Raw genomic sequence first — 25,431 nt, 5'->3', positions numbered from 1 at the left:
TACCCTGATGTGACACGAGAGTGGGGAGAGAGGGAAAAGGTCACCCGCTTAGTCTGGAATAAAAACTCAAGAGCGCCCTTCAGGCATGACCTTGCTGAATTTACAGCTTGTGTTCGGAGGCCACCTGTTACTGCCAAATGCTTTATTATTGTCCGTTTGCTGTCTCGTTTTCTTCTTAACAGGGTCTCTAGACCTCTAAAGATGACAATCACGAGTGGGTTGCTGATATGTGGCAGAGAGTGCTCCCAAGTGAGGAACACCCAGAGGTGGGACTTGTCTCCCGAGGACATCAAGACCACCACGGACAGCTTGATAGCCAGAGTAAAGAAGGTCTATGATGGCATTGGATCTCTAGGTCTAGAAAACGTCTCTGTTGAAAACACTCTGCAAGCTGTGGCTCATGCCAGGTTGGATTATGCCTGTAAGTCTGATTTCTTTCATTGAACTATTAAACATTGAGGCATTCTTTTTTTTTTTGTGATATCCAAAATGATGTGTTTTTGGACATGTTTGAGTTATTGCCATATTCAACTACAATATATATGATTAAGCCCCAATAGGTCGAGCTTTAGAGCGGGGTGCAGTCACCTGCAGCTGCATGCAGCTCAAATCTGGAGAGTGGGGGTCGGATCCTTTGCCGCTGACTTGGCTTTTACCCCAGCTGTTGTCATGATTTGTAGTAACTTGACATTAGAAACTTGGGTTGTCTGTGCCCAATCATCTGCGCGGCCCCTGACCTGGCCTCACCTGTTCCTCTATTGGTGAAATCGACACACTATTATGCACCTAGTCTTAAAATGTAAAGCTTTTCTAAGGGCATACATTGATTTACTCGTGCATTGAGCTTAATTGACGCCTGGCGTACCAGCAGAAGTGTTCATATCAATATCGTTTTTATTGCAGTGCTACAAAGGATTTTCATTATTAATACTGTTTTTGATTACTAACTTAATTTAACTCAATCAAAATGAAAGCAGATACTCTGAACGCTGAGTGATCTTCTCCTGCGCTGGTGGTTGGATGCACAAAGATATGCGATTTACTTCGACAGCTGAAACCATTCATCAATTAATGTATCTTCTACACCCAGTTCATCCAAGTTAGTATACATCCAAGTGTATCCCAGGTTACGTTGGGTAAAGGGAGTATCCTGAAGGGGTTAAAGTACACATTCGATCAGTCACTACGGCAGGTAGTTTAGGGTCACCAGTTAACCTGACAAGACTTGTCATCAAGCATGATAACCACTACTGCTACAGAACGTACAAAAACAAACTTGGGGAATGAACGATTTCCTTCAAAAATGTGATCAAAATAATTGCTGGATGATAAGATATTTGAGTCTATTTGCTACTTATTGTCACTTGTCAGTCCTGTGTATCAACATTTGTAGTAATCCCCTCTGATAATAGTCCCAATACACACATTTATTACTAATTTCTACTCGTTTATACTTAAGTAAAGCTTACTTTGGTTTGTTGCTGTGTGAGAGAAAATGGCAAATTCCTTCGGACCTTACATGTTTTGATAAACTGTTTCTTGATTTTAAAAGTATGATGTACAAATCATTGACACCCCCTCTGGTTGTTTATTCCTTCTCCTGCTCGCTCAGCATCGCGCCATGTCCTCGACTTCCCCCAGTTCGTGTGTCCGTCTAAGGAAGTTCGATCTGCGAGCACGGAGGCCGATAAGAAGCTGTCCGAGTTCGATGTGGAGCTGAGCATGCGAGGAGACGTATTCGAGCGGCTCAGCGCCTTGCAGGTTCAACTCGTGTCACGCCTTCTCAAATATACGCACACGAGCGAGGGCTGATATTATAAACCCCAGTCTGCTAAGATAATAATGTGTTAAAGTAATCCCAGTCATAAAAAAGTAATGCGTCAGGTGTGGTTGCACTTATCGGGGTCACTATGTCATGATACCATATTTTCCCATGTTATGTCACTCGGAGGGGGCAACAGATGATAGAGCCAGCAGCACCGAAGTGTTTTATATTAAGATCAAGGATATTGTGCCCTCATCTGACCCCACGGCTGGTTCTTATTTAGCTGGAGGAAGAAACTTCATCCCATCTAGTCAGTGGGAAGCAGCTCCACATCATATTTCATGCGGCGCTAGTATTTTGACGTGCAGCATACATAAGTTAATATGTTTGTTTTTCTTGTGCCATGTGTTTATCTTTTGACAGACAAAACTTGAAGACAGCCTATTGCCTGAAGAAAAGAGATTTTTAGACAGGCTCGTCATGCTTGGCCAGAGGAAAGGACTGCACCTGTCCAAAGATATACAAGAGGTACAATAAGGATCCCCAAAATGAGTTTGGATTCATACAATGAAACAGAATGCAGTTTACAAGTTACAAAAAAAGACAATGTGATGACAATTCTGAGTTATTTCCATCAGCACTGCGTGGGTAAACCTAATGACCGATTCACTCTTTAAGTTAAGTAATAATAATAAATCTCAGTTTTATAATTTAGGAGTGGCACAAACGGTATTATAAACTCCTAACATGCAGGTCTTATACTTTTAAGAGTTAATAGGGGTACTGTGGATACAGGCTGGTGCTGATGAGACGGTGAAGGATTTTCTTTTCTGCGCCAACTTTCACATTTGACAAAAAAACAACAACAAGCCCACTGAAACTTCAGACATGGCTGCATCTAAAGCTTCATAACAGTAAACGGTTAATAACTACCTTAGTTACTGCAAAAAGTAGTAATGATACTCTGCGGCCTAACAAATTTTCAAAAAAATCATGAGTTACTGGTTTCACAAGTCATGGATGCTGCGATGATGGACTTTTTAAACATTTAAAAGAGGCACCAATCGGAACTACTCCCAATTACTTTCATATTGTGTTTTATTTCGAGGGAAAAGTGCTCAGTCGCATTTTGGTAAATCTGGTGGTCATTGTGATGATTATGAGAAGGTTTTCAAGAAAGTAGTGGACATGTGTTGAAGAGAGATAGTGAATATATTGGAGAAAGGATGTTACATGTACATGGAGATGGGTTAGTGCGCAGCTGAATGGAGCTTCCGTAAAACAAAGATTTAACTGCAGGCGTATTTGGAGTAATACTTCAGCTCACAGGGGTTGTATCGCTGTCCTGGATGACCGCATTTCTTTATCTTTGAGACGTCTTCCCGCTGCAGCACACCTGATTATAGCTTATCAGGCTTCCGCAGAGCTTGGTACTGACACATTCATGGAGGAGAAATTATCTTAGGTTGTGGATCCAGGATGAGGATTCAGCAGCTCTGCTCCAGATAAAATATATATTACTGTTCTCTCAGTGTCTCAGAAGTTGTAGGAAAGTGAGTTAATAGGCTCCTGATAGACTATTTTACTGTTTTAAATCCCTACTTTTGGTCTTGGGGCCCAGAATTCTTTTTATTTTTTTAACGATAATGTTGCATAATGGAGATTAGATTTTCTCTCATGACTCTCCTGCTGTGTCCTTTTTCCATCTCAAGGAAATAAAAAGAACTTCAAAGCTCATCAGCGAACTCTCCATAGAGTTTAACCAGAATCTGAATGAGGACAATACATATCTGACGTTTTCCGAGCGGGAACTGGGTAAGCTCATTTGCATAAAACTCTGCCGATTGGCCCGTGTGCTGCCGTGGCCATACTGTGGTTATTTCCATTGCGCGCTCTCTTCCCGATAAGGTGGGCTGGCTGACAGCTATCTCAACAGCCTGGAAAAGACGGACGAGGAGCAGTTTAAAGTGACACTGGAATATCCCCATTACTACCCCCTGATGAAGAGGTGTCACAATCCTGAAACCCGGAGAAAGATGGAAACGGCTTTTCACAGCAGGTGTAAAGAGGTAACTGGAGTGGCGATAATGAATCTGTGTATCCCATGATGCACCTGCCATGAGTCACTTCCCCTCGTTGCACAACAGTTAATGCAAATACCTGCAGAAAAATTATGCTGATATTTGCAAGAACTATGATATGTGGGAGGAATATTTAATCTTCTTTAAACAGACAATGTTTTTGATGTGATTCCCGTGGCATTTAAGAGGAAACTGAATTTTCACTGCGTGATCACTTTATATCTTAATATTAGAGGATTCTCTAAGAATAACTGTATTTCTTTCATATCAGCCTCAGTGTTGACTGAGCCTTTCTCAACATTTGTCCTCTATTGATTTAATGTTGATCTTCATATGAAATGTTTCTCCATCTGGTATTAGGCATCGCATTGGTAGGACAGGTAGTGGCTGCACAGTGCTGTAGAGGTTAACACTCTGGTCTGGTCCCAAGTTCAAGTCCGGGTTGGGCTTGGTCGCCTTCATTTAACGAGTTTGCATGTTCTCCTTGTGCAAGCGTGGGTTTTCTCTGGATACTTCTTCCTACTGTCCAAAACCCTGTGTGTGGATGTGTGCATCTGTCTCTCTGTATTTGGGCTCTAACAGACTGGTCTGTGTTTAATATTTTTGATTTAAAATAGGGCTAGAAGTGTAATATTTTCCTCCATATCTTTATTGTGTCGGTATCTTGTCGTGTTTTAAAACCTTTGAGCTCCACAGCTTGAAATCCCTGCAGGAAGGTACAGAGAGCAGAGATTGCAGGAGAGACTTGCTCAAAGTCACATAACATGCAATCATATTGGAGAAATAAGGAATGCAAAGTGTCACTGCGTTGAACAAGGTCTCTCCGCAGTCTAAATCTATAGAAGCAGAAATAAAATAGTTCAGGCTGTCCGGTGCCATATTTCTTGGTTTTAGATACCAATTTCTTGAATTTAGAAAAACGACTGTTGAAACTGAAGTAAACATGTGAACATTGAATTTTGATCTGTTTTCTCTTTTTGATTTTCTTTTTGTCTTCATTTTCTCCTTGTATTGTATTATAATACGTTTTGTGGTGTTCGTAACTTTTATTACTAAAACTAGGTACATTTGAAAACTGTATGCACGACACTTGTTCTATTCCACCTGTAATAATGTTTATTACATTCGTCCGATATTTGTCTAAATTACATTTCCATAGAAAAAGAAAAAAGTCAACTCAGGACTGAAATCTTAATAATCTTAATTTCATCCATCTCATTTGAAGATTTTAAGAATCCCTTACATGCATTCATTAGCTAACGCACGTTTTTTCTTTGTTTTTGTTTATTTCTTTTCAGATAAACACAGCCATCCTCGAACAGCTCATCCAACTGAGGGCAAAGGTTGCAGACTTACTGGGTTACAGTAGTCATGCCAACTATGTGCTGGGGATTAACATGGCCAAAAATGCAAGCAATGTGTCTGACTTTCTTGGTATGACCCTTATGACATCCCTCCTCTGTGGCATTCGCATGCAAACGCGCCGTTATTTAAGACCCGCACTTATCTGGAAACAACTTCGGGGATGGAAAATAAACTTTGCTGGGCTGGAAAGTGGAAGCGGAGAAATGGCACGCTCCATACCGCCAGCATATGGAGTGCAGTGTTTCACGACGTGACACTCACATGTTGTGTAACATGCAGTGATTTATGGCTCAGGAAGGGAGGTGGATGAGTATTAGAAAGCAGAGAGGCGCTAATGGGGCGTAGCAAGTGATTTGCTGCTCACATAAACTTCAGCATCAGAGATCGACGCACCTTTCTGAAATTATTGGAATACATTCGACATAACTAGGCGCATGATATATAGGTACACTTATTTTGTTTATGGGCCGTGGTAGCCTCGAGGTTAAAGAAGCAAACTTGTGATCGTAAGTTTGAATAGAATGGAAATACTTTATTAATCCCAGAAGGAGGTTCTTGAAAGTTATAAGACCTTTGACCCCGCTTCTCTCCAGGCACCGTACTGTGGCAGCACGCATCCACAACCTGTAAAGCTGAGGTTCACTATGAATAGGATGAGGTAAATACAGAGAAGTAGTTTCCCCACAGGATCAGTAAAGTTTTAGTCTTTCTTATTCTTTATTCTTCTACAACTCTTGTGATTTGAGTGTGAAGAAGGATTCGGTTTGATTCCAGTTGTTTTTAAGAAGTGATCTACAGTAGAAATACTGAGCTGACAATGTAAGACCCACACGGTCTCATATTGTGTGTCTGTGTGTGTATTTTTCAATTGAAAAATGCAATTTTATTGTTTTTTTTCTATGTTAAAACAAAAAATAATTTTGATGCACAACATGTCCAGATACACGTTATAAAGGAAATAATTAAGTCAAACACCTTTAGATAAAAATTTTTGGGGGGGGGGGGAATGTTGCAAAGATCAAAAAATTCATTTTTAAAATATTTTTCTTTAACAAGATTGTAATTAAAATGTCATCCTTGACATTCTAACTGTTTTGCCAATCTTTTCTTTCTTTCCCCAGATAAGCTTCATGAAAGTCTGAAGCCCGTCGGGACGAAGGAGAGGAAATATATCCTGGCGCTGAAGAAGAGGGAGTGCTTGATGAGGGGCTTACATTTCGATGGGAAGATCAATGCCTGGGACTTGCCCTACTACATGAACCAGGTGGAGCAGTGCAAGTTCGCCGTGAACAAGGACAAACTCATCGAGTATTTCCCGCTGGACGTGGTGACGGAGGGGCTGTTCGGGATTTACCAGGAGCTGCTGGGGCTCACCTTCACCGAGCTGCACCACGCGCACGTGTGGCATGAAAATGTCAGGCTTTATTCCGCCTGCGACTCGGAGACGGGGGAGGAGATCGGACAGTTTTACATGGATTTGCATCCAAGGTAGGAAACACGTTGCTGCTTTGCAAGAAAATACAAATCTAATAAAAAGAAAAAAAAACAAAACGTATCTTGCAGGTGATGGAGAAGAGATGATCTGTCCAGTCGAGTTCAGAAAGTACTCCAAAAATCTGATGATTCAATATGTTGTAGAAGATTGGATGTTTTATTGCATTGTCGATAGCAGGCATTTGATCCCATTTATATTTATTGATTATATGTTCACTTCCCTGACAAACATATATAGTTTCACTGTGGTATTTTGAATCGTAAAAATAAAGATAAAATGCTTGGAGAGTTGAGTTTAAACTGCGGGCATACATTAAGTACATTTTACGTAATCTATAGGTGAAAGTACCCACTTTTTCCAATTGAAATACTGATTGAAGTATTTATAACGTGTTACTTCCAGGCCTGGTTATCAGTCATTTGAATCAACATATGAGTGAATCTTATTTATCAAAGTTTCCTTAAACACATTTGAAAATACTTTTGACCTTGATTTCATATGTCTGATTTCTCTGAAAGTTTCCACTTTTGTAACCAAAAGTATTCAATTTGCCAGCATTCAGATGGTTTTTTTTCCCCAGTTGGAATAAAGAACTTTCCCATTTTCTGTAAGATAATTTTGTATAACTAAAACAATACAGTAATGTGGAAAGGATGCTTAGAACGAAAGATATTAGTGTTGTTTCCAGCATCTCTTGTAAAGTGACTGGACTAGTTTAATTAAAAGTAATTTATATATTCTGGTGAGAAATGTATCGATGATATTTATTATGTTAGTGTACATGTGACTGGAATCACAGAAACACAGCCATGCTGGTATTCAGGCCCTCTATTTTGATATTTCTTAATTCGTGCATTCATGCTGAAGATGTGTGTGAATTCAAACGTGCTCAGACTTCAGACGTCTGCATCGTGTCACCAGGGAAGGGAAATACGGCCATGCAGCCTGTTTCGGGCTGCAGCCTGGCTGCAGAGGACCCGATGGGAATCGCAGGCTTCCCGTAGCGGCCATGGTGGCAAACTTCACCAAGCCGAGGAAAGGCTGGCCCTCTCTGCTCCAGCACCACGAAGTGGAGACTTACTTTCACGAGTTTGGTCATGTGATGCATGAGATCTGCTCCAAGGTTAGTCCCCTGCCAACCTTCTGCCACTGGCAGTATGTCAACTGGGATTTAATCGGTTCTGCGCGTGCGTCAGACCACGTTTTCAGAGTTCAGCGGGACTCAGGTGGAGACGGACTTCGTGGAGGTGCCATCTCAGATGCTGGAGAACTGGGTTTGGGAGAAGGAGCCTCTGAGGAGGATGTCGCGCCACTACAAAGACGGCACCTCGATCCCAGACCAGCTGCTCGACAAGCTGATTGCCTCCAGGGTGGCAAACACTGGTCAGACGCTTTCATTTCCACTCCCCAATTCTAAAACTCTTTCACGCCGAAGTCAAGCGTCCCAGCTGAGGTGTTGTGTTTCTCCAGGTCTGATGAACCTGCGTCAGGTTGTCCTCAGTAAAGTGGACCAGTCGCTTCACACCAGCTCCTGTGCGGATACTGCAGAGGTGTTTGCAAAGCTCTGCCAGGACATCCTGGGGGTTCCTGCCACACCAGGTCAGTCCGTCACACCATTAGTGATAACATATTGCCAGCTACAGAAAATCCAATGGCCCCCCCCAACAATGTTTCCAAAAGCAAAGTTACAATGAAGCAGCCACATTAATTTTATTTTTTAATATCAATCATGAAAAATACACCCTGGATATTCTTGGTGTGAGGTGAAAGCATAACCACTACACGCCAATGCGAGGCCCCTTGCATTATTTATTTACAGTCAAAATGAATTGGACAAGTGGTTTAGTGGTTTCCACGGTCGTCGATTCCAAGCCTCTGCATTTCCAGGTGGAGTTTGCATATTCTTCCTGTGGACATGTAGATTTGAACAGATTGGCCACCTGCCAATGTTACCTGGGATGAATGCAACTGTCGCTTCATTACATCGATATAGAGGATGAATTAATTCAATTTGTGTTGAACGTAATAACAAAGCTCTGCTCTGCAGGTACTAATATGACGGCCAGTTTCAGCCACTTGGCCGGTGGATACGACGGTCAGTACTACAGCTATCTGTGGAGCGAAGTCCACTCCATGGACATTTTCTTCAGCCGCTTTAGAAAAGAAGGCATCATGAATCCAAAGGTTGGTCTGTTAAATTGTTTCCTTTTTTTTTTTTTTTTGCCTCTTTTGATCCTGGAAAGTGTCTTTACCTGTGCATGTGTGGCTTGATGCAGATCGGAAAAGAGTACAGGAGGGTGATACTGGAGGCCGGGGGCTCTGTGGACGGGATGGACATGCTGAAAAGCTTCCTGGGACGGGCACCGTGTCAGGACGCCTTCTTCCAGTGCAAAGGACTCATTAAGTCACAGGACACGCAAACGGCTTGATTCCCGTTGGTTTTTAAAGAATCTGTCTGTGAAAGCTGGGATTTTTTTTTATTTATTTATATAATTTTTTTTATTGTGTGAATGCTTGAAGCACAAAAATACTTTTGTTTAATGTGTTCATGTGCACCAGCTCACGGACAACTCTCATCTTTACTTTTTCCTTCAGCACTGCGGACCTTTTTGTAAGCAGAAGTGTATCTAATAGCATTAACCACAGCACTTTTCTATTTCAGTGTCCCTCTAAGACTGTCTGACAGTCATCCAGCCTGCTCTAAAGACCCGTTTCAAACGGCACATTTTGACTCGCCAGAGCAGGAAAATCCATGCGTTTAATGACGTGTGTGTCCCGAGAAAACCATGAAAATCTGCATGAAAGCAGCACCGTGAAAGAGGCTCACCTGAAAGGAATGTCTTCTTCTTCTTTCTTTTTTTTTTTTCCTGCTGTGAGAAGCTAAAATCTGCCCCATGCCTGGTCAAATTACACAAAATCCCATGTTTTATTTATGATTTATCTGTTAGGTTTTTTTTTTCTACTGTGACATATATAAATGTTTCCTTCAGACTTCTGAGTATTACTGTTTTATTTCGCAGACCTTCTTCAAAGTTTGAGCCGAGAAACCATAAAAGATTGATTAAAGTTGCACAAAGTGGCACATTCTCATACACGGTTCCCTAATTCCTGTTAACACTTTAATCAGAGCTAATTATGACATTACTTAGAAAAATTAATTTTCTGTTGGAAACGTTTTAGAATTATGAAGTAATAATCGCTAGGAAAATGAACATGATTGCAAATTCTGAATTAATGTTCCAATTTTTGAGAGAACTACATAACTAGGAAAAAGGCATTTATTTTAACATGACAACCTTTTAATTCTTCATTATATTTCCCTATAAGTCTGATAATAATTACATATACAAATAAAACGTCTATATGACGTATTTTCGTTTTTCATTTGGATAATATTAGAGTAAGTGGAAAAGAATTTTTTGCCTTTGTAATTATTAATTTATAACTTCAACAATTTTTAATTGAGGAAAATATTTAAAACAATTCAGAATTCAGGCAATGCTCAAATAGTTAAAATGTATTCTTCTTCGATATATTTGCTCATAAAATCTGTTTGGCTGCAATAAAGCTTTTTCAAAAAAATTATAATTATTACATCGTGCATATTGCAACCAAGATGCATTTGTGGGATGGGCAGCAGGGCTGATTGTGGCCCCGTTTTAAAAGGGAAAGAAACGAGCTTTACTGTAATTATTGAAATGAGGACAGACGTTAGTCACCAAACTGCTTTTGCGCTAAACTTGTTCATTAAAAATAAATCATTGTAACAATTTTCCTAAACATTGCTGTAATTCGAGAACTTGATTTGAATCCATATTTTGATGCGGTGCTTCACAGTGATAACATCCTGGTTCAGGTCTGAGCTCGGGGGCTTTCTCTGCTGTTCATTCTTCCTGTGCGTGGCTTCTTTCCAGGTACTACTGTGTCCTCCCACATGCCAACACTCTGTGTTTGAGGCTAATTGGTCTCTAAATTGCCTCTAGGTGTGAATATGTGTGTGACTGTGTCTCTGTTTTTCGCCACGTGATGGACTGGTGCTTTGTGCATGATGTGACCTGGTTTCACCTTTAATCAGATGTGATCAGCTGCAGCACCCTGCAGCCCTGAGCTCCATAAACCTCTGTGAAAAGTGGCTGCTTTGGATGATGATAATGATGATGATTATTACAATTAAACTTTTTTTTTTAATTGAAAGTTTTTATTTTGTATTTCTTTCTCTCTCTCTCTTTCTCGCACTCACACACACACACACACACACTTAATATTAAAGCTATTGTGCAGTTTGGTCTCTTTCTTATCAAGTTTTTTTTTTCTTTTGCAGCCAATTAAAATATTTTTGGTGCAATTTAGGTGATGAAAACCTTCAATAATAAAGGATATTATGTGTTAAAAGATGCAGAGAGTAGTCGTCATAGACTAACAAGCAAAAAACGTTGGAGGAAAAACCAATATATTCGCACGAGCAGACAAAAACTATTTTTTTCTTTACTTGCTTCTTGGAGAATATTTCTGCAGCATAAGTGCAGAACAGAGTATCTGTTGGTTCAGTGAACATTTTCACTAAGTTACTTAATGAAGAAATTCCTCTGCAAGTATTTCCAGTTTTGTATTATTAAACAATAATTTGAACTAAAAAAAAAACAAATTCACCCATAAAGGCAAGGCAAACATATTCATATAGTGCCGTTCAGACAAAAATGCTTTGCAAGGAAAAAAAGGAAATACATTATAACAAGACGATTAAGAATCTTGATTAAATTAAGGTTATGAAAACCCTTAAAACAAAATGATTAAGAAAAGCATAATAAATAAAGTAAAAGCTTTACGAAGATAAATGTAAAAAACAAAAAAAAGTAAATTCTATTGTTTAATGGAAAGTCTGAGCAAATAATAATATATGGCCTGATGAAAAAGAAGTGAGTGTCAGCAGTCCTCAGGTGTTTAGGAAGTTATCAGAAATGGGTCATATGATGGAGCAGTTTGTGCTTTTGGTGGGGAGTGTGCATGTTCTCCCCATGTGTGTGTTTCCTTCGAGTACTCTGGTTTCCTTCTAGTCCAAAAACATGCATGTGAGGTTCATCAGTGACCTTAAATTGCTTTTAGGTGTGAGTATGAGTGGATGGATGGATTATTAGAAATGAATTTGCATTACAATTGTTGGTTTTTTTTGTACTACTGAAGTGTCCCTCCAATATTTGCCAATTCATATTGAGTTTGAGGTTGTCGAGCCCTGAAATAAACAATTACCATGTGGTTAAAACAAGATAATCTCTTGACCTAAATGAAAAACATCCGGAAAACAACAATCACGTTGGTGAAAACAAATCCAAGAAGTTATATTTGCAGCAGGGGGCGCCACGAGATCACCATCAGACAGGCTGTAACGACAACATGTTGTGTGTTCATGTCATGAATTTGTTTTTTTTTTGGGGGGGGGGTTAGCCAGGTGTTTGCAATGTGTGTGTGAGAGAGTGTGTGTGAGTTGTGGTGAGTAGAAAGGGGAGACACGGTCATGCATGTGTATCGGGGCAGATAGCGGGGGTGCTCGCAGACTGTCTGGGGGAGATAGTGAAAGCATCATCATCATCATCCTCCTGAAAGACTTGTGTCGGACCTCCTCCTCCTCTTCCTCCTCCTCCTCTTCCTCCTCAGACTCACTCAGAGGTCGCGGAGACCAAACTCGCTTCAAACATCGTCCAATGTAGCTGGTTCGAATCCGCTCCGAGCAGATGATCCCGGACGAGGAGTTAATGAGTGAAAACATATGGGTGCGGCACGTTTCACAGGAAAACCTTTCGCTCTCTGCCGGAGGTCGCGTCTTTCTTTTTCTATTTCCTTGCTGAATGTCGTGGACATTTTGGATTTTTTCTTTTTAAATGTGTTCCGTGTCATTAAGATGAGGATCGTGTCCTGATTTACCTCCACCTTTTGTTTACTTTTTATTTTAAATTTTTTTTTAAAAGGCGATACTTGTGTTTTTAATGGTGTGAAAACGAAGTGGAAGAACAGTAGTTTTTTTTTTTTTTTTTTAATCAACTTGAGGACGATAATGTTCGCACTGGGCCAGCTCCAGTGAAGTGGGCTGCGTTAGCTCCCGTGCTAACACATTAGCCGAACCCGATTCAACTACCAGTTCAAGGCTCCCTCTCTCTCTCTTATTTTTTTGCGGATGCCCTCTCCTCTAAAGCATTATTTTCTGGAGATAGTTTCACCCTGGCGATAACCTACGTGACTCGGCGGTAATTCGGGTAAGTGTCTCTTTTATTTTGTAAGTTGTCCGTGTGAGGGGGGGCCCCCGTTGAAACACGCTAGCATCCCCGCTAGCCGCACCGCGGAGCTCCCGTTCTTCTGACGCTCCACTTTTATTTATCACACGATCCAAACTGTGGGATCGCCCGGTATCATCTCGTTATAATTCATATGATTGATTAATGCCCGGAACCGCACACTAAGTGGGGGCTTTGGGTCTAAATGTGGGGAAGGTTTAGACGTCAAACACCTTCATCTTGATCGTCACAAATCCTCTAAAATTGGAGCGATGCACACCTTAAAAACTGCGGATGTTTTATTTATTTTTAATTTTTTTTTATTTTCTCCAATGTCATCATTAACCTAACAGCTGCAGTGCAACAGAAGCCGCTGCAGCCTCCTCTTTTGATGCGGAGCACCTTCACAGATTTATATTCACTCCCCACCACGTATCGGCGTTTTCATTTTCTCACCACTTCACTAATCTGATTACCGTCCGCACTTAACCAACGTAATTTAATCCTGTTAAAGACGTGAGGCAGATTACGAACTAATCTCACGGGGTTTGATTTCGGGAATTTCTGCAGTTTCCATCCATGTCAGTCACCTTTTTTTTTTTTTTTTTCTCCTGGGAAAATTATTCACCCATTCAACTTGAGTCACATGTGTTCTGTTAAGGTCACCAGTATAAAATGCTTAGATTGTCTAACCAGGGTGCTTTTATGTCTCCCTGTGGATTATCTGATGATTCACCACACACTTGATGTCCACACAGTCACAGGCACTGTTTTTGCTGTCTTATAGCCAAACCCTAGGCTCATCTAATCTGTGCTGTAATAAAATGTAAACAAAGACTTCTACCTCTCTGCAACCGCTTGTCATTGTTGCAGGCTCCCAATCTGCCAGCTCTGATAGCTGTGTGTTTGTAGTTTTATCACACAGGTATTTACAACCGTATTGATGAGTGGTTTCCACAGTTCAGCCTCAGAGATTTGAGGTTTTCGTTGCATGAATGACAGACTGTCTCACTCCACTGATATGTTTCCTCTGAGGTATTTGAAAGTCTCTCACAGCATTTACTTCAACAAGGTTCCTTGTAGGATCATTTACAGCTTATCTAGACTTGATAAGGCTTTCTAAGACGAGTTTCTATTAGCCTGATCTTTTCTCAAAGTGACACACATCTGACGACGGTATGATAGTCCCGTTTCAATATATTTCTTACCTCTATTGTGATTCTGTTCTTATGTCGTAATGAAAGTTGCACAATCAAACCATTGAAGTCACATTTAAGCCCTTTATCATTGTGAACGGCCCAGAACAATGTTGTCTGGCGGTTTCAAACACCCTGCATTGACTGTGCGTTGAAAGCCTAATGAAATGGCATCTAATGTAGTTCCTGTTGAAACCGGAGACAGCGAGCGCTCATCCTGCACTGTAAACCAATACAAAGCCATAATGGGGTTAGGAAAGGGAGGATTTCTTTAATAAACAACAGTTGGGCTCTATTTTTGCATTGTGTTTGGGCTTTTACCATGATCAAGATTTGCGTATCCATGCAGTTATCAGTGTGTATATCTAACAAAGATCTTTACTCATCCTCGTACACATTTCCTCTTCGGAAAATCAAACCACCATCGGACTCATATGCTATTTATTTACCCCTGTTATGAGTGGGAGAGAGAAGTATGCCAGTCACCCAAACACGTTCAGTGACTAAACGCTCATGTGACATTGTTGATGAGTTGGAGGCGATTCAGTGCAGCAAAAGCAAATCAACCTGTGAGAATTTTTTTTCTTTTTTTTTTTTTTTTCTTTTTTTCTTTTTTAGAATTTGAGCTAATGAGTGAGCTGCTGTATCCTGTGCCCCTTTTTACTGTCTGAAGGTGCCAAAAATCTGTGTTGTCTTCCTGTTACATAGTCGCTGGCAGGTGATTTAGGCTTTTTGTGTTTACTATTGGCAGAGTAGATAAAAAGGCACTGATTTGGGTGTAAATATCCACATTAGCATGATTCAAGCCAAGCCATCTTTTAATTTCGTTCCTGTCCTTGTGCTGTCTTTGTATTCCAGTTTATTTAAACTGTGTACTTGCATAAAGCTAAGTTTATTGTGACTTGCTCATTACCAGTAAGCTGATCGTATAAGGACTGAAGGAATTAAAATTTCCTCATCTGTTCTGAAAATATTCACATTCATTGCAGTTTTTACCAAATGTATAATGAACCACCTGAAATTCCTTCTTAAAAAGTCCAAATTGATTTTCTCACAGTTTTTGCAGCCATCAGCATCTGCTTCAGACTCTGCCTCACTGTGAATTTGATGCCGATGTAGGTGTCCTGCATGATGCACTAGAACAGTCCAACAATAGACAAATTGCAAGTTGCTTTGAATGGAAAATTGCAGTAAACATCATTTGTTATTTTCACACCATACAGGATCTAAACCACTTGCAGACTGGTTTCTTAGGGAATTCTCGGGCAATTATTGAAATATTAGGTTTAATATCATTAATGTTGCTGCGTTGAAGTTATCAGGGGGTTTCTTTATTTTTTTTCTAATTGTTCCATATATCATTTGGTTTCGAACAGTCAGCTGATATTTTACTGCTGGGATTTTTATTAGATGGACATAGTAATACAGAAAATATTTGCATGAATAATAAAAAAACTTTAAATTGCGCCTTCAGAACTTTAGAAAATTAAAATTTGAAACAAGGTTAATTAAGCCTATAAATCTATTTAGATTCTGTTATTATATACTCATAGGTTGTTTCTACTTTATTTATTTTTTCTAAGTTTATTTTGGACATGTTTCATTTTTGTTAAGTTGTAATATTCATTCATAAATGCAGTTTTATACTAACACCACACCATGAATAAAGGAGGAAACCTGTGAGTCACAGCAGAGATTGGGGATGTTTGTGTTGTGCTGGGAATAGTGTCAATAATTAACTGTGATCATTTGCTGAGTCAGATGGCCTTTTTAAATAAGTTCACTCAGAATATCTCCATGACGGGACGTATCCGATTGTGGTATGACAACAAGTGGACTCGCTTGGATTTTACTTGCAGACATTTCAACCTTCATCTCAGCAGGTGGATGTGAGTTGTTGGTGTCCAGTCATCATATCGCCGGTGCTGGCTTTAACCAGATTATGGCTGCAGGATCAGGCTGGATGAAGCAGACAATTTAGAAGCGTGTGTTTGGATTGAATGAGGTAGCTGGACGACCCAGGAAACATCGACACGGGAAGAACATGCAAATGCTACATGGAAATGCCCCATAGGTCGTTTAGTTAGAATTACAGTAAGGAGCAGTTGTGACGGCGTGAGCCACAGAAGCGTGTGCACACAACATCTAATGTGATTAATAAAATCTACATGTATCTGATGTATGAGTTTGTACAGTCATTTAGTTTCCAGTGTGAGTGTGACACATCAGCTTTACTCCTTCTACAGTAGTAGGAGGAGGAGGAGGAGGAACATGGAGTTGACATTTCCTGCCAACCTCTGTGACAGAGCTCCACTCTCCAAACGCTCTCTGTTTGATCTGATGCAACGTATTTGTTTAAGCGATTAGTAAAATGCAACGTCAGTGCATGTGCACTGACTGGTTTGGTTGCACAGTTGTCTGTGTGTTGTTTCTTCTATTAGCCTTTGGGCCTCTTCTAGAGCTTCCCATAATCCCTCTCAATCTTTAACAGAGCTCTGTGATACTGCAAAATGTTTGGCTGTCAAGAAATGCCTGTCTTCTTTCTTTCAAGGCGTGTGAAAGCTTGCAGTGGGGGGGGGGGGCAAAGAAAAAAAACCGCAAATGATTTTATCTCATGCTCCGACTGCAGTTTCTGACGACGTAAGTGTTCGTCACGTGACACAGAAAGGACGCCGGATTGGTCGGCGACCTTAAGATCACCATTTGTGGTCATATTATTTTCATGGCCTTGAAGATTAAAGGACGGGGAATGAGATGGCATTCATCTTGATTTGAGTACTCAGAGTGTGTCCATGTGTTTGGCTGTAACTTAAAGACCTGAAATGTTGTCAGGGTGCTTCTAGAGTTCTGTATATTCATTTCCAGTAAAGTGGAGAAGTGTGTCCCAGATTTGCTGTACATTTTTAGTATCCTTTCACCGTGTACACAACACAGCCCTGTTGGAGCAAAGGAGGCACCATCAATGTTGTATATGTCGTAAAATGAGAAAAAAACTTCCATTGCAGGATGAGTCATCAGACATTTGACACCATCTTACAGGAGGACAATAGGAATGTAATAATATTAGATTGTATTATTGTACAGACCAACAGATGAATGAGCAAATTGGCGAAAATGTATTTTTCATTGAATGTTTTTTTTTTTTTTTTTTGAACTACCAGTTATTGCATTGCACTCTTGGGGGATTCACAGACGGCTGTTGTGGTCTTGCGACCAAAGATAGCCTGAGATGATCTTCTGACATTGTCAGAAATGCAAGGACGGCTGTCTGGCTACATCTCAGTGTCACTTCTGCCGCTTCCTACGGGTACTGGCCAACAAATAGAGACAACGCAGAGCTGGAACTACATCCCAATGATGCTTTGCGGATTTCCAAGGAGCTAAAACACAGAACTGTTTAATGTTCTTGCAAGCGCATGAATGCTCACATGTAGCAGGTAAATTCCTAAGGCTGCTCAAACCACCCGTCTGCTGGAGGCTTTCAAGCTGAATTTTTCTGTGGCTCATTATTGTCCCTCCCTTAATAAAGGCGGACAAACCGAAACAGCTCAGCTAACGCGATGCGGAGCAGGTTATATTGGGACCAGGGATGCCCGGCAAAGATATTTATAATTTATGGCAACTTTTCAGCCCAGCTGACCTTGTAAAGAAGCAGGGACTCTCTCCTGGCTGCGACTGAAGACGCTCTCTCGGTATGTTTTCAAAGACACATCCGCCATTATTTCGTCTGATTAAAAGTGAAAGTAGTGGCTTCACCTGTTTCCTCAGATACTTTGTCACCAGATGTGTGCTGTTGATTTAAAACCAGAGTGAGACGGCAGCAGTATTTCATGTACCATTTAGCTTGTCATAATGATAAATCAGCCAGATACACAATATGGAGTGCATGTTTATGGATTTTTCTCCTGGTCTGTTGCCCACTAGTTGTTAAAGCTGCCTTAACAAATAGCCAGTGCTATATATTAAATGTCTGTGCATATCAATATTGAATGAATCGCCTATTAAGTGCAACGTAGACGTTTCACAGAAGAGATGGATGGCCTGTGGCAGGCTTTGAGAGTCTTGTATCTTGACTTATTATTTGCAGGGACGAGTAAATTTGCATAGCGCTTGACGTGCTGGTGAATCAGTTTTAAACGCATGTGTGCATCCGGCTTCCCCCTCATGATTTCTCTGCCTGTGTGACCCAGTTAATGTCTGTCTTTGCGTCATTCAGCCTGTCTATCAGCAGATACGATCATGAAGACGATTCTGTCTCGAATCAAGTGTCTAATGCCTAAATAAGACACGTCAAAGAAAACAAATAAAAGTTATTGGTGGTTTGAAAATATGCCATTTTGCAGAGGAAATTATGTAACGGAACAGTGTCGAAACGGTTTTGTTTACCAAATGAGAGAAAGAGGAAAAAAAAAAAAGGTTCTGTTGCAACCGCAACTCCAGATAAGCTCTGTATCTGCTATAAGTAACCTCCATACTGTAAAGCCTTTTACTGGCTGTGTGTGCTCGAGGCTGGGCAATGCATTGTTGTCGGGCTGTCTACCCATGATAAGGGCTCGAGCATTTGGAGTCGAAACAATAGAGCCAGCGTCATTTCATATATGTGATGCTTGAGACACCGAAAAATTAACCTTGAAGGAAAGTGTAACATCAGCGGTCAGGTCATCCCCTGACGCACATTTCAGATGTGGGAGAAAAATTACATGTTTACCGAGTTGTATGGCTCAGTCGTTTATCACTGACCTGTCAACCCACTAATCCTAACCACACTTGGCTATTCAACCACGTCACCGTAACGTCATTGCAATGGCCCTGCCACTGTTGTCAATAGACTCACGACCACTATAGGGGAGAAAGTAAATTGTGTTGAAAGTTCTGCAAAACTGGAGCTGAACCGACGATACACAGAGACGAGGGAGCTTCTGCCGGTCTGTGGAGACCCAAACACGCCGAGGCATCAAATCCAGCTGAAACTAAAGTGGCAGCGGCAGGGGATTGTTGTCTCCATCAGTGACTTTGACGTCTGGGCCACAGATTCCTACCATCGCATCTGCACTGTAGTGTAGTTCAGTCTACGGCGAATTTGTGCCGTGCACCTCGGCGATGTGACCTACGCGGTGGCCATCACGATGTACTCACCAAATGAGCGGAGAGACGGTCGTCTGTTAATGCACAATTAGTCAAATTCCGGTGCGTCACAGACTACGACTTTATTAGATTAGCCCAACAGACCAGTTTCAGTGTAAAAATGGGATTACAGAAGGGTAAAAGAACTCTCAGGGTTTCACCATTTATACAAAAATGTGTGTTTTTGTGTGAAATGTGGCTTTAAAATGGCTTTCCTCTGACTGCAGTTAGATGATTCAGGTATGAGATGTTTTGACTGAATTTCCTCATGAGGTTTGGGAATGCGATTGTTGCTCGCTGCAGTCTACTTCATCCATATTCATCAGTTCAGCTTCTGCTGCAGAAAATGTTGCAAAAACATTGTTTTTATTCTCTTCCATGACAATATATTTAGGAGTACTGTGCAGTATGGTATGCTTTATTGATGAGGGGGTGAAATGCCCTTTAAGCAAGCAGAATGTTTCTTCAGTAATCCACTCCAATCCCGAATTTGGCTGTTTTTGTATGTCCTCTTCACATTCCTCTTGTAACTAACTATTTCCTTGATAATACCTCAGTGGCTTGATCAAATCCCTTCTTATTAAAATGTTACACAGAACACTGTCTGTAGCCTTGGGACCATATATTGACATTATCACAGGGTTTTCCAGATTCTGCATGTAGCTCAAGTGACTATAGAGGACCTCATAGTTTTATCTGCTTAGTATTAAAAGTAATGCACACTTTCATTGCCCAGATTATTGTCGTGGTATGACTGACACTCAACTTTTGTGGGTGCTTGTGTTGGACATTCATAGAATATAGTAAGCATGTAGATAACATCAACTGTATTTGTTTACACACACTGAGAATACACTAAAAGACCGTCAAGGAGAGTTTATGATGCATTTCATCTCGTATGTTCATACATCAAGAATGAATTTACTGTCTGTAAATGAAATGATACCCCACATTACCTTTCAGTGAAATATATGGCAATCGTCCCATCCGAAGTCTTACTAAAGTTTTCTTAGTGCAAAGCAGAAGGCTTGAAACCACAAAGTAGCTTCATTTTGGTTTGTCAATCACTGCAGTGTGCTGGGATTTAAACAGGCGCAGTCCGGTCAGCGCCTGGTTTACTGACCCCAATACGCTGTGTCCTGCCTGCGCTGTCATGTGACCTGCAGTAAAACCTTCCTCATGTTTGCTTACCATTTATGCCACATAGAAATTATGCCCATTCCAATTTTAATCTACAAGCGTCTCCTTACATTCACACACCTCAAACTCCAAACGCATGATGTTACTTTTCTGTGTGTTTTCTTAGTTTTTTTGTTTTTGTTTTTTACATTTGACAGTAGTCTCTGAGCGAGTCGAATCAGATTTTAGTTTTTAGTTCTTCATGACTATTAAACAGAATAAAGACAGGCCAAGAATAAGTGTAGAGAAAGTAGCATTGCAATTTCTGAATTAGCCTTGTAATGACAAATAATGACATTATTACCATAGCGAGCACACAACAAACAAGTTAGTCCGTCTTCTGTAAGAACAGACATTCGCTTTGCACTCTCCGGGTTTAATGAGGCGGTGAGACGGCTAAATATCTATACCGTATATGCTCTTGGCATATTTTCTCACGAGGCTCTTGGAGGAAGTTTGAAAGAAGCTTGAAAGGCCACAAGAATGTCTCTTTGTACTTTAATCTTTTATTTGCACCAAAGGTTCAGAGGAGAATAGATTAAGTTTTGTGGCAGAAACCATAATTGATTGTTTGCCAAACATGTTTCCATTGTGTTGCTAATGAGACTGAACGCTTTTGAGAATGTGGTTGCGCGCAAAACAATAATTATGTTATTTATTTTATAACAATGCTGTGAATAAGGGAAAACCCATGTAGTATAAAAACCACACTGTCATCTATGAATGCATATAGGATGAAAATATCTGCTGCTTATGTTTGTCAGAATGTTAAGTGTCTGACTACAAAAGCACCCATTCATATTAAACACCATGATGGATGATAGTTTTATCTGCATATTTTATATTGTCATCCTAATATACCACTGGTTGCATGTTAGGCTGTATGCCTGTATGCAGTGACATTTTTCTTCATGAGTGGCATTTCTTAGATTTAAAAACTGCAATACATCACCTCATCTACCAATTGTCACTCCTTAACCACAATAAGTGACGTATTCCTCTATTGTTTCCAATAAATCGTCTTTGTCGTCTCGCCGAGAAACACCAACACAATGCAAATAAAAGTATAAAAACTGCAGTGCGTCATCACTCACTGTTGTTTTGCCCCATGTTGATGAGGCAGGATACCATAGACCAGATAACATGGGTTAGGGTTGAAGCCGCTGCAGACTTGAGCAGAAAGAAACAGTCCTTCATGACATGCCAAGTCATCTTCCCTTGTCCCAAATGATGCAATTTGTTTTCCAACACATGTACATCCAAGTGACTGAGAGCCAGTTTCCAGCTTTGTAGTGCTGCATGAAGACATTGGCATTAGTCGTGTTGATGAGATGGCTTTTTGTTTTTAATTGTGCACTGATAGTCACTCACTTATATCAAAAATAATAAGGCCAGTGTAATCCATTAAAGCCTAATGTAATGCTCAGTTGATCCTTGTTTTGATGGCAAAGTTTGTAATTAAGGTAATATCGATAAAATATATTGAGTGGTCATAACAGCATTTTAGCAAGTCCCTTAAATTAAAAAAAATAAATTGGAATTGCTCAAATGGATCTGTCTATAATTACACAATCTGTTGTTACTAAATGGTTAGGTTAAAGGTGACGGTGTGTATGTGTGCTCATGTTGAAGTACTTCCTTGTTGGCAGGGCTCGCATAAACAAGGTTCAGGTGATTTCCTTCACTCTGTTGCTTTTGCTTTCACAGACTAGCTGTGAAGACTCGACAGCTTTCTGAATGTAGGACAGAAAGGAGGTTTGGGGGGGGAAAAAGGAGGAAAAGGAAAACACGTTACCACCCCCTCCGTTTCCCCCAACACCCCCTGATCTGAAACTGACGCCTCTCTTTCGTTATCCCACTGTGTGATGGAGGCAACTTTTGTTTGGCACCACTCGGTATCCCAGATAGATGTGATGAGGATAAAGGCACCCCAGAGGAAGTGGAGCAGAAAGTAACGAGTGTCAGTGCAGTCCAATGTGCTTGCAGCTGATTGGGAGACGCCATGAATAAGTCAAAATTTCTCTTCCTTTCCCCGGCTTTGTCCTCCATTCCTTCTTTTTTTTTTTTTCTTCCTCTCCCTCCCTCCCTTTCACAGCTCTGTAGCTCTATTGTGCTCGACGAGGATAGCGAAGGGATAATCCTATCTTTTAGCAGGCTCGGTTTGTCTCAGATCAGCTGGCAAAGCTAATGCTTTTCCAGACATGCACGGACAATGCGGTTGTTTTGTACTCTGACCTGAGAAGCAAGATCATGTTGCATTACCTCTGGTTAAGGTTCTTCTTTCGTTTTTCTTTTTCTTTTTTCAGACAAACTAGATTACCCTCATAAAATGAAAATATCCTTTCCATATGTGTCCCACATGACACGAAGGAAAAGACTAAAAACGCTTTTCTACATTTTCTACATTGTCATTAGCTTTGTGTAAAATCTGCTGCATTGGAGAAAAGACATTCACACTATCTGTGCTTGATGTGTGTCCGCAGGCAGGTCTCACATGGCAGAGCTTTTCTATTTCAGTAGGCCCTTAACAAGTTAATAAATTCCACCTCTGTTCAACAGCTCTGTGTAGTTACAGAAATATCTGCTGACGAGTCAGTTTTTCCTTCAGTCAAACATAATGAACATTAGCCGCCACAGCTGCAAAGCCAGCCCCTAACAAGCACAAGTTAACGCGATGGCAGAGAAAAGAGGTTCTCTTGACCTAAATTTGACTACTTAACATGCACTGTGAAACGCACTGCTTTTTAACAGGACTAATCACTTTGGATGTTGGCACTTTTCCATCAACTTTACCGAGACATTAGGCAAATTTTCAGTGTTCTGTAACAGATGGGGGTCTGTGAAGGCAGAAGGCAGAAGGCATATTGTAGTGAATCCGTTTTAAGATATTGCAGCCTTAAACAGATCGTCTTGCATTTTACGGTGATGACGTTGCCGTGGGCTGAATTGTGCATTTTAAAGCAAAATCATGAGGTTAGATAGATGTCAGCTTTTGAGGTATACAAAAATTTGAGGTTCATCCACAAAGTGAATATGTTCTGTAATGGAAATGAATGTTTGGGATGTTACTTGTACAAATTTCTCCTTCTATTGATTTTTTTTTCTCTTTCTTTTTCTCCCCGCCAGATAAGCAAATTGTCGTGGGATCTGCCATCACCTGTCCACTGGGATCCAGGCGCTTGAGTCCTAAATGACAAGGTGTGTTTGGCAGAAATTCCTGCATTCAAATATGTCATGGACAATTTTGTCGTTCCAATTGACTCTTTTATTAAAAACGCTTTGCAACACTAACAATAGCTTAGAATTCCCATTTCCGATGCAATTGGAACAGTTCCAGCTTGAACTGAACTTTTAGAATTCCACGTTCCCAGGTCACTGGAGCACACTGTGATTCGGCAATTCATTCCTTGAAGAAGGAGCAGAATACATAATGCATGTTTAGAACTATTCACAAGAGGACATCTATGGAAGGGATGATTACCAATTGTTTCCCTTGTTACCTGTCTAAGGCCCCGTTTACACGACAACGAATTCGAGTGTATCCGCAAAACATTCTTCACTTTTGGGGGGGTCTGTTTACACGGCACCAGTTTGCGGATGCACTGTATCCGCAAAGTTTTTAATCCGGCTCCCAAGGTGGAAAGATTCTTTCACGGCGCAAATCCCTCCTACAGAGACTGCCCGGAGGCGACAGAGCCTGTTACGGCGCATGCACATCTCTCCCCCTCCCTCCTGCTCATTCAGTTGTAAACAAACTTGTCGGCCGCGTAGTGGTACGACTCGCGGTCCATATTGTAGTTTTATCATCCAGATCAGTAGTTTAATAGTTGAGACTCACCCCTGATAGCATCCGATGCGCCATCAGTCCATGCGGATGTCAGGTTCTCTCCATTTTCTCCACGTTTATAGCGTATTGTTCTCTGCACACGACTGTGTAGTTTCATTACAAACTCAAGCAACAGCGCCCTCCAGTGGCCCGGCATACTAACTACATCGTTGTCTCTGTCCGCTGCTGCAGTGTAAACGCACTCCCTTTTTTTTTAGCGGATTAGGTGTTGTCACGTGAAACGTTGTCCTGTAAACAGGGCCTGAATAAGAACACGTAGCAGCCCAGGAAGCAATCTATGAATGAACTAATGACTGAACTTCCTGAGTGAGTGAGTGAGTGAGTGAGTGAGTGAGTGAGTGAGATCTGAGCTTTTCAACTTGTGGTGGCTTTGTGTAGAAGTCTCCATCTACTCTGTCAATAACACAATGGTTGATTTATGGCATGACTGTACATGAATAGTTTAACACCTAAAATCATGAACAGTTGGCCTACTACCCAAAAAAGAGGACCTTTTATCGTATTCCTTTAACTTCACATAAAATCCCAGTAAAGTACATTTGTGCTTGTAATGTGACAAAATCTGGAAAAGTTCAAGGGGCATGAATACTTTCTCAAGCCAGTGTATATAGTGGAGGTTTGGGGGGGTTTTTTAGAGGGGGGAGGGGGAATTTAAATGTAAATTTGCTAGTCTTGAAGCATTCGCACGTGAATGAATGGTCCCACTCTCACAGGTGATGTATACACGTCACACATTGGTTCAACTCTCAACAAGAGACAACAGCAAAGCCCCACCCTTATCTCCTGGAGGCCAGGAGACATGATACACCTGCCAAACTGGCTCTATCTGCCACCAGCACCCTGTTTCATCTTAAGAAGGTCAGAAAATAGCCATTCCCGGATGTTGTTGAGACGACACTAAACTACGACATAAAGGATTTGAGTGCAGGATGTACTGTCCTCGCATTGTCGAATCGAAACAAAAGTTTTCCAAGGCAAAAGATACACACTTATACATATCATATGGAGGTCAAATAGAATTTTAAAAAGTGGAGGATGGCTGTTCAATAGTTTTTACTCTGAAACAGAAAATTGTAGGTCAACTTGAAGCAGATCATTGACCATTGAGACGTT

General features: G+C 40.8%; 2 protein-coding genes across 7 annotated transcripts in view; both read left to right on the top strand.

The window, feature by feature from the left end:
* Window positions 1–201: 201 nt before the first annotated feature.
* Window positions 202–9,135, top strand: nln (neurolysin (metallopeptidase M3 family); the record flags this gene model as incomplete). The annotated part of the gene is made up of 12 exons (XM_080477639.1): window positions 202–421; window positions 1,613–1,761; window positions 2,189–2,293; window positions 3,478–3,580; window positions 3,674–3,834; window positions 5,145–5,280; window positions 6,333–6,699; window positions 7,628–7,829; window positions 7,903–8,089; window positions 8,177–8,305; window positions 8,754–8,890; window positions 8,983–9,135. 12 exons carry the CDS (start codon window positions 202–204, stop codon window positions 9,133–9,135), a joined length of 2,049 nt encoding a protein of 682 aa, XP_080333765.1.
* A 2,999-nt stretch (window positions 9,136–12,134) lies between these two features.
* Window positions 12,135–25,431, top strand: part of erbin (erbb2 interacting protein) — a 62,607-nt gene continuing 49,310 nt past the window's right edge. For 5 of the 6 annotated variants that reach the window (XM_080477022.1, XM_080477020.1, XM_080477024.1 and 2 more), the window contains exons 1-2: window positions 12,135–12,954; window positions 23,598–23,669. The gene's annotated coding sequence lies outside the window, so the exon portion shown is untranslated. The remainder of the gene's footprint in view (window positions 12,955–23,597; window positions 23,670–25,431) is intronic. The other variant, XM_080477021.1, reaches the window with a different exon arrangement.

Source organism: Lipophrys pholis (genome assembly GCF_963383615.2).
Source record: "Lipophrys pholis genome assembly, chromosome: 12".
Lineage (NCBI taxonomy): Eukaryota > Metazoa > Chordata > Actinopteri > Blenniiformes > Blenniidae > Lipophrys > Lipophrys pholis.
Note: the sequence above shows the minus strand (reverse complement) of the source record. Positions and strands in the feature narration are given on the sequence as shown.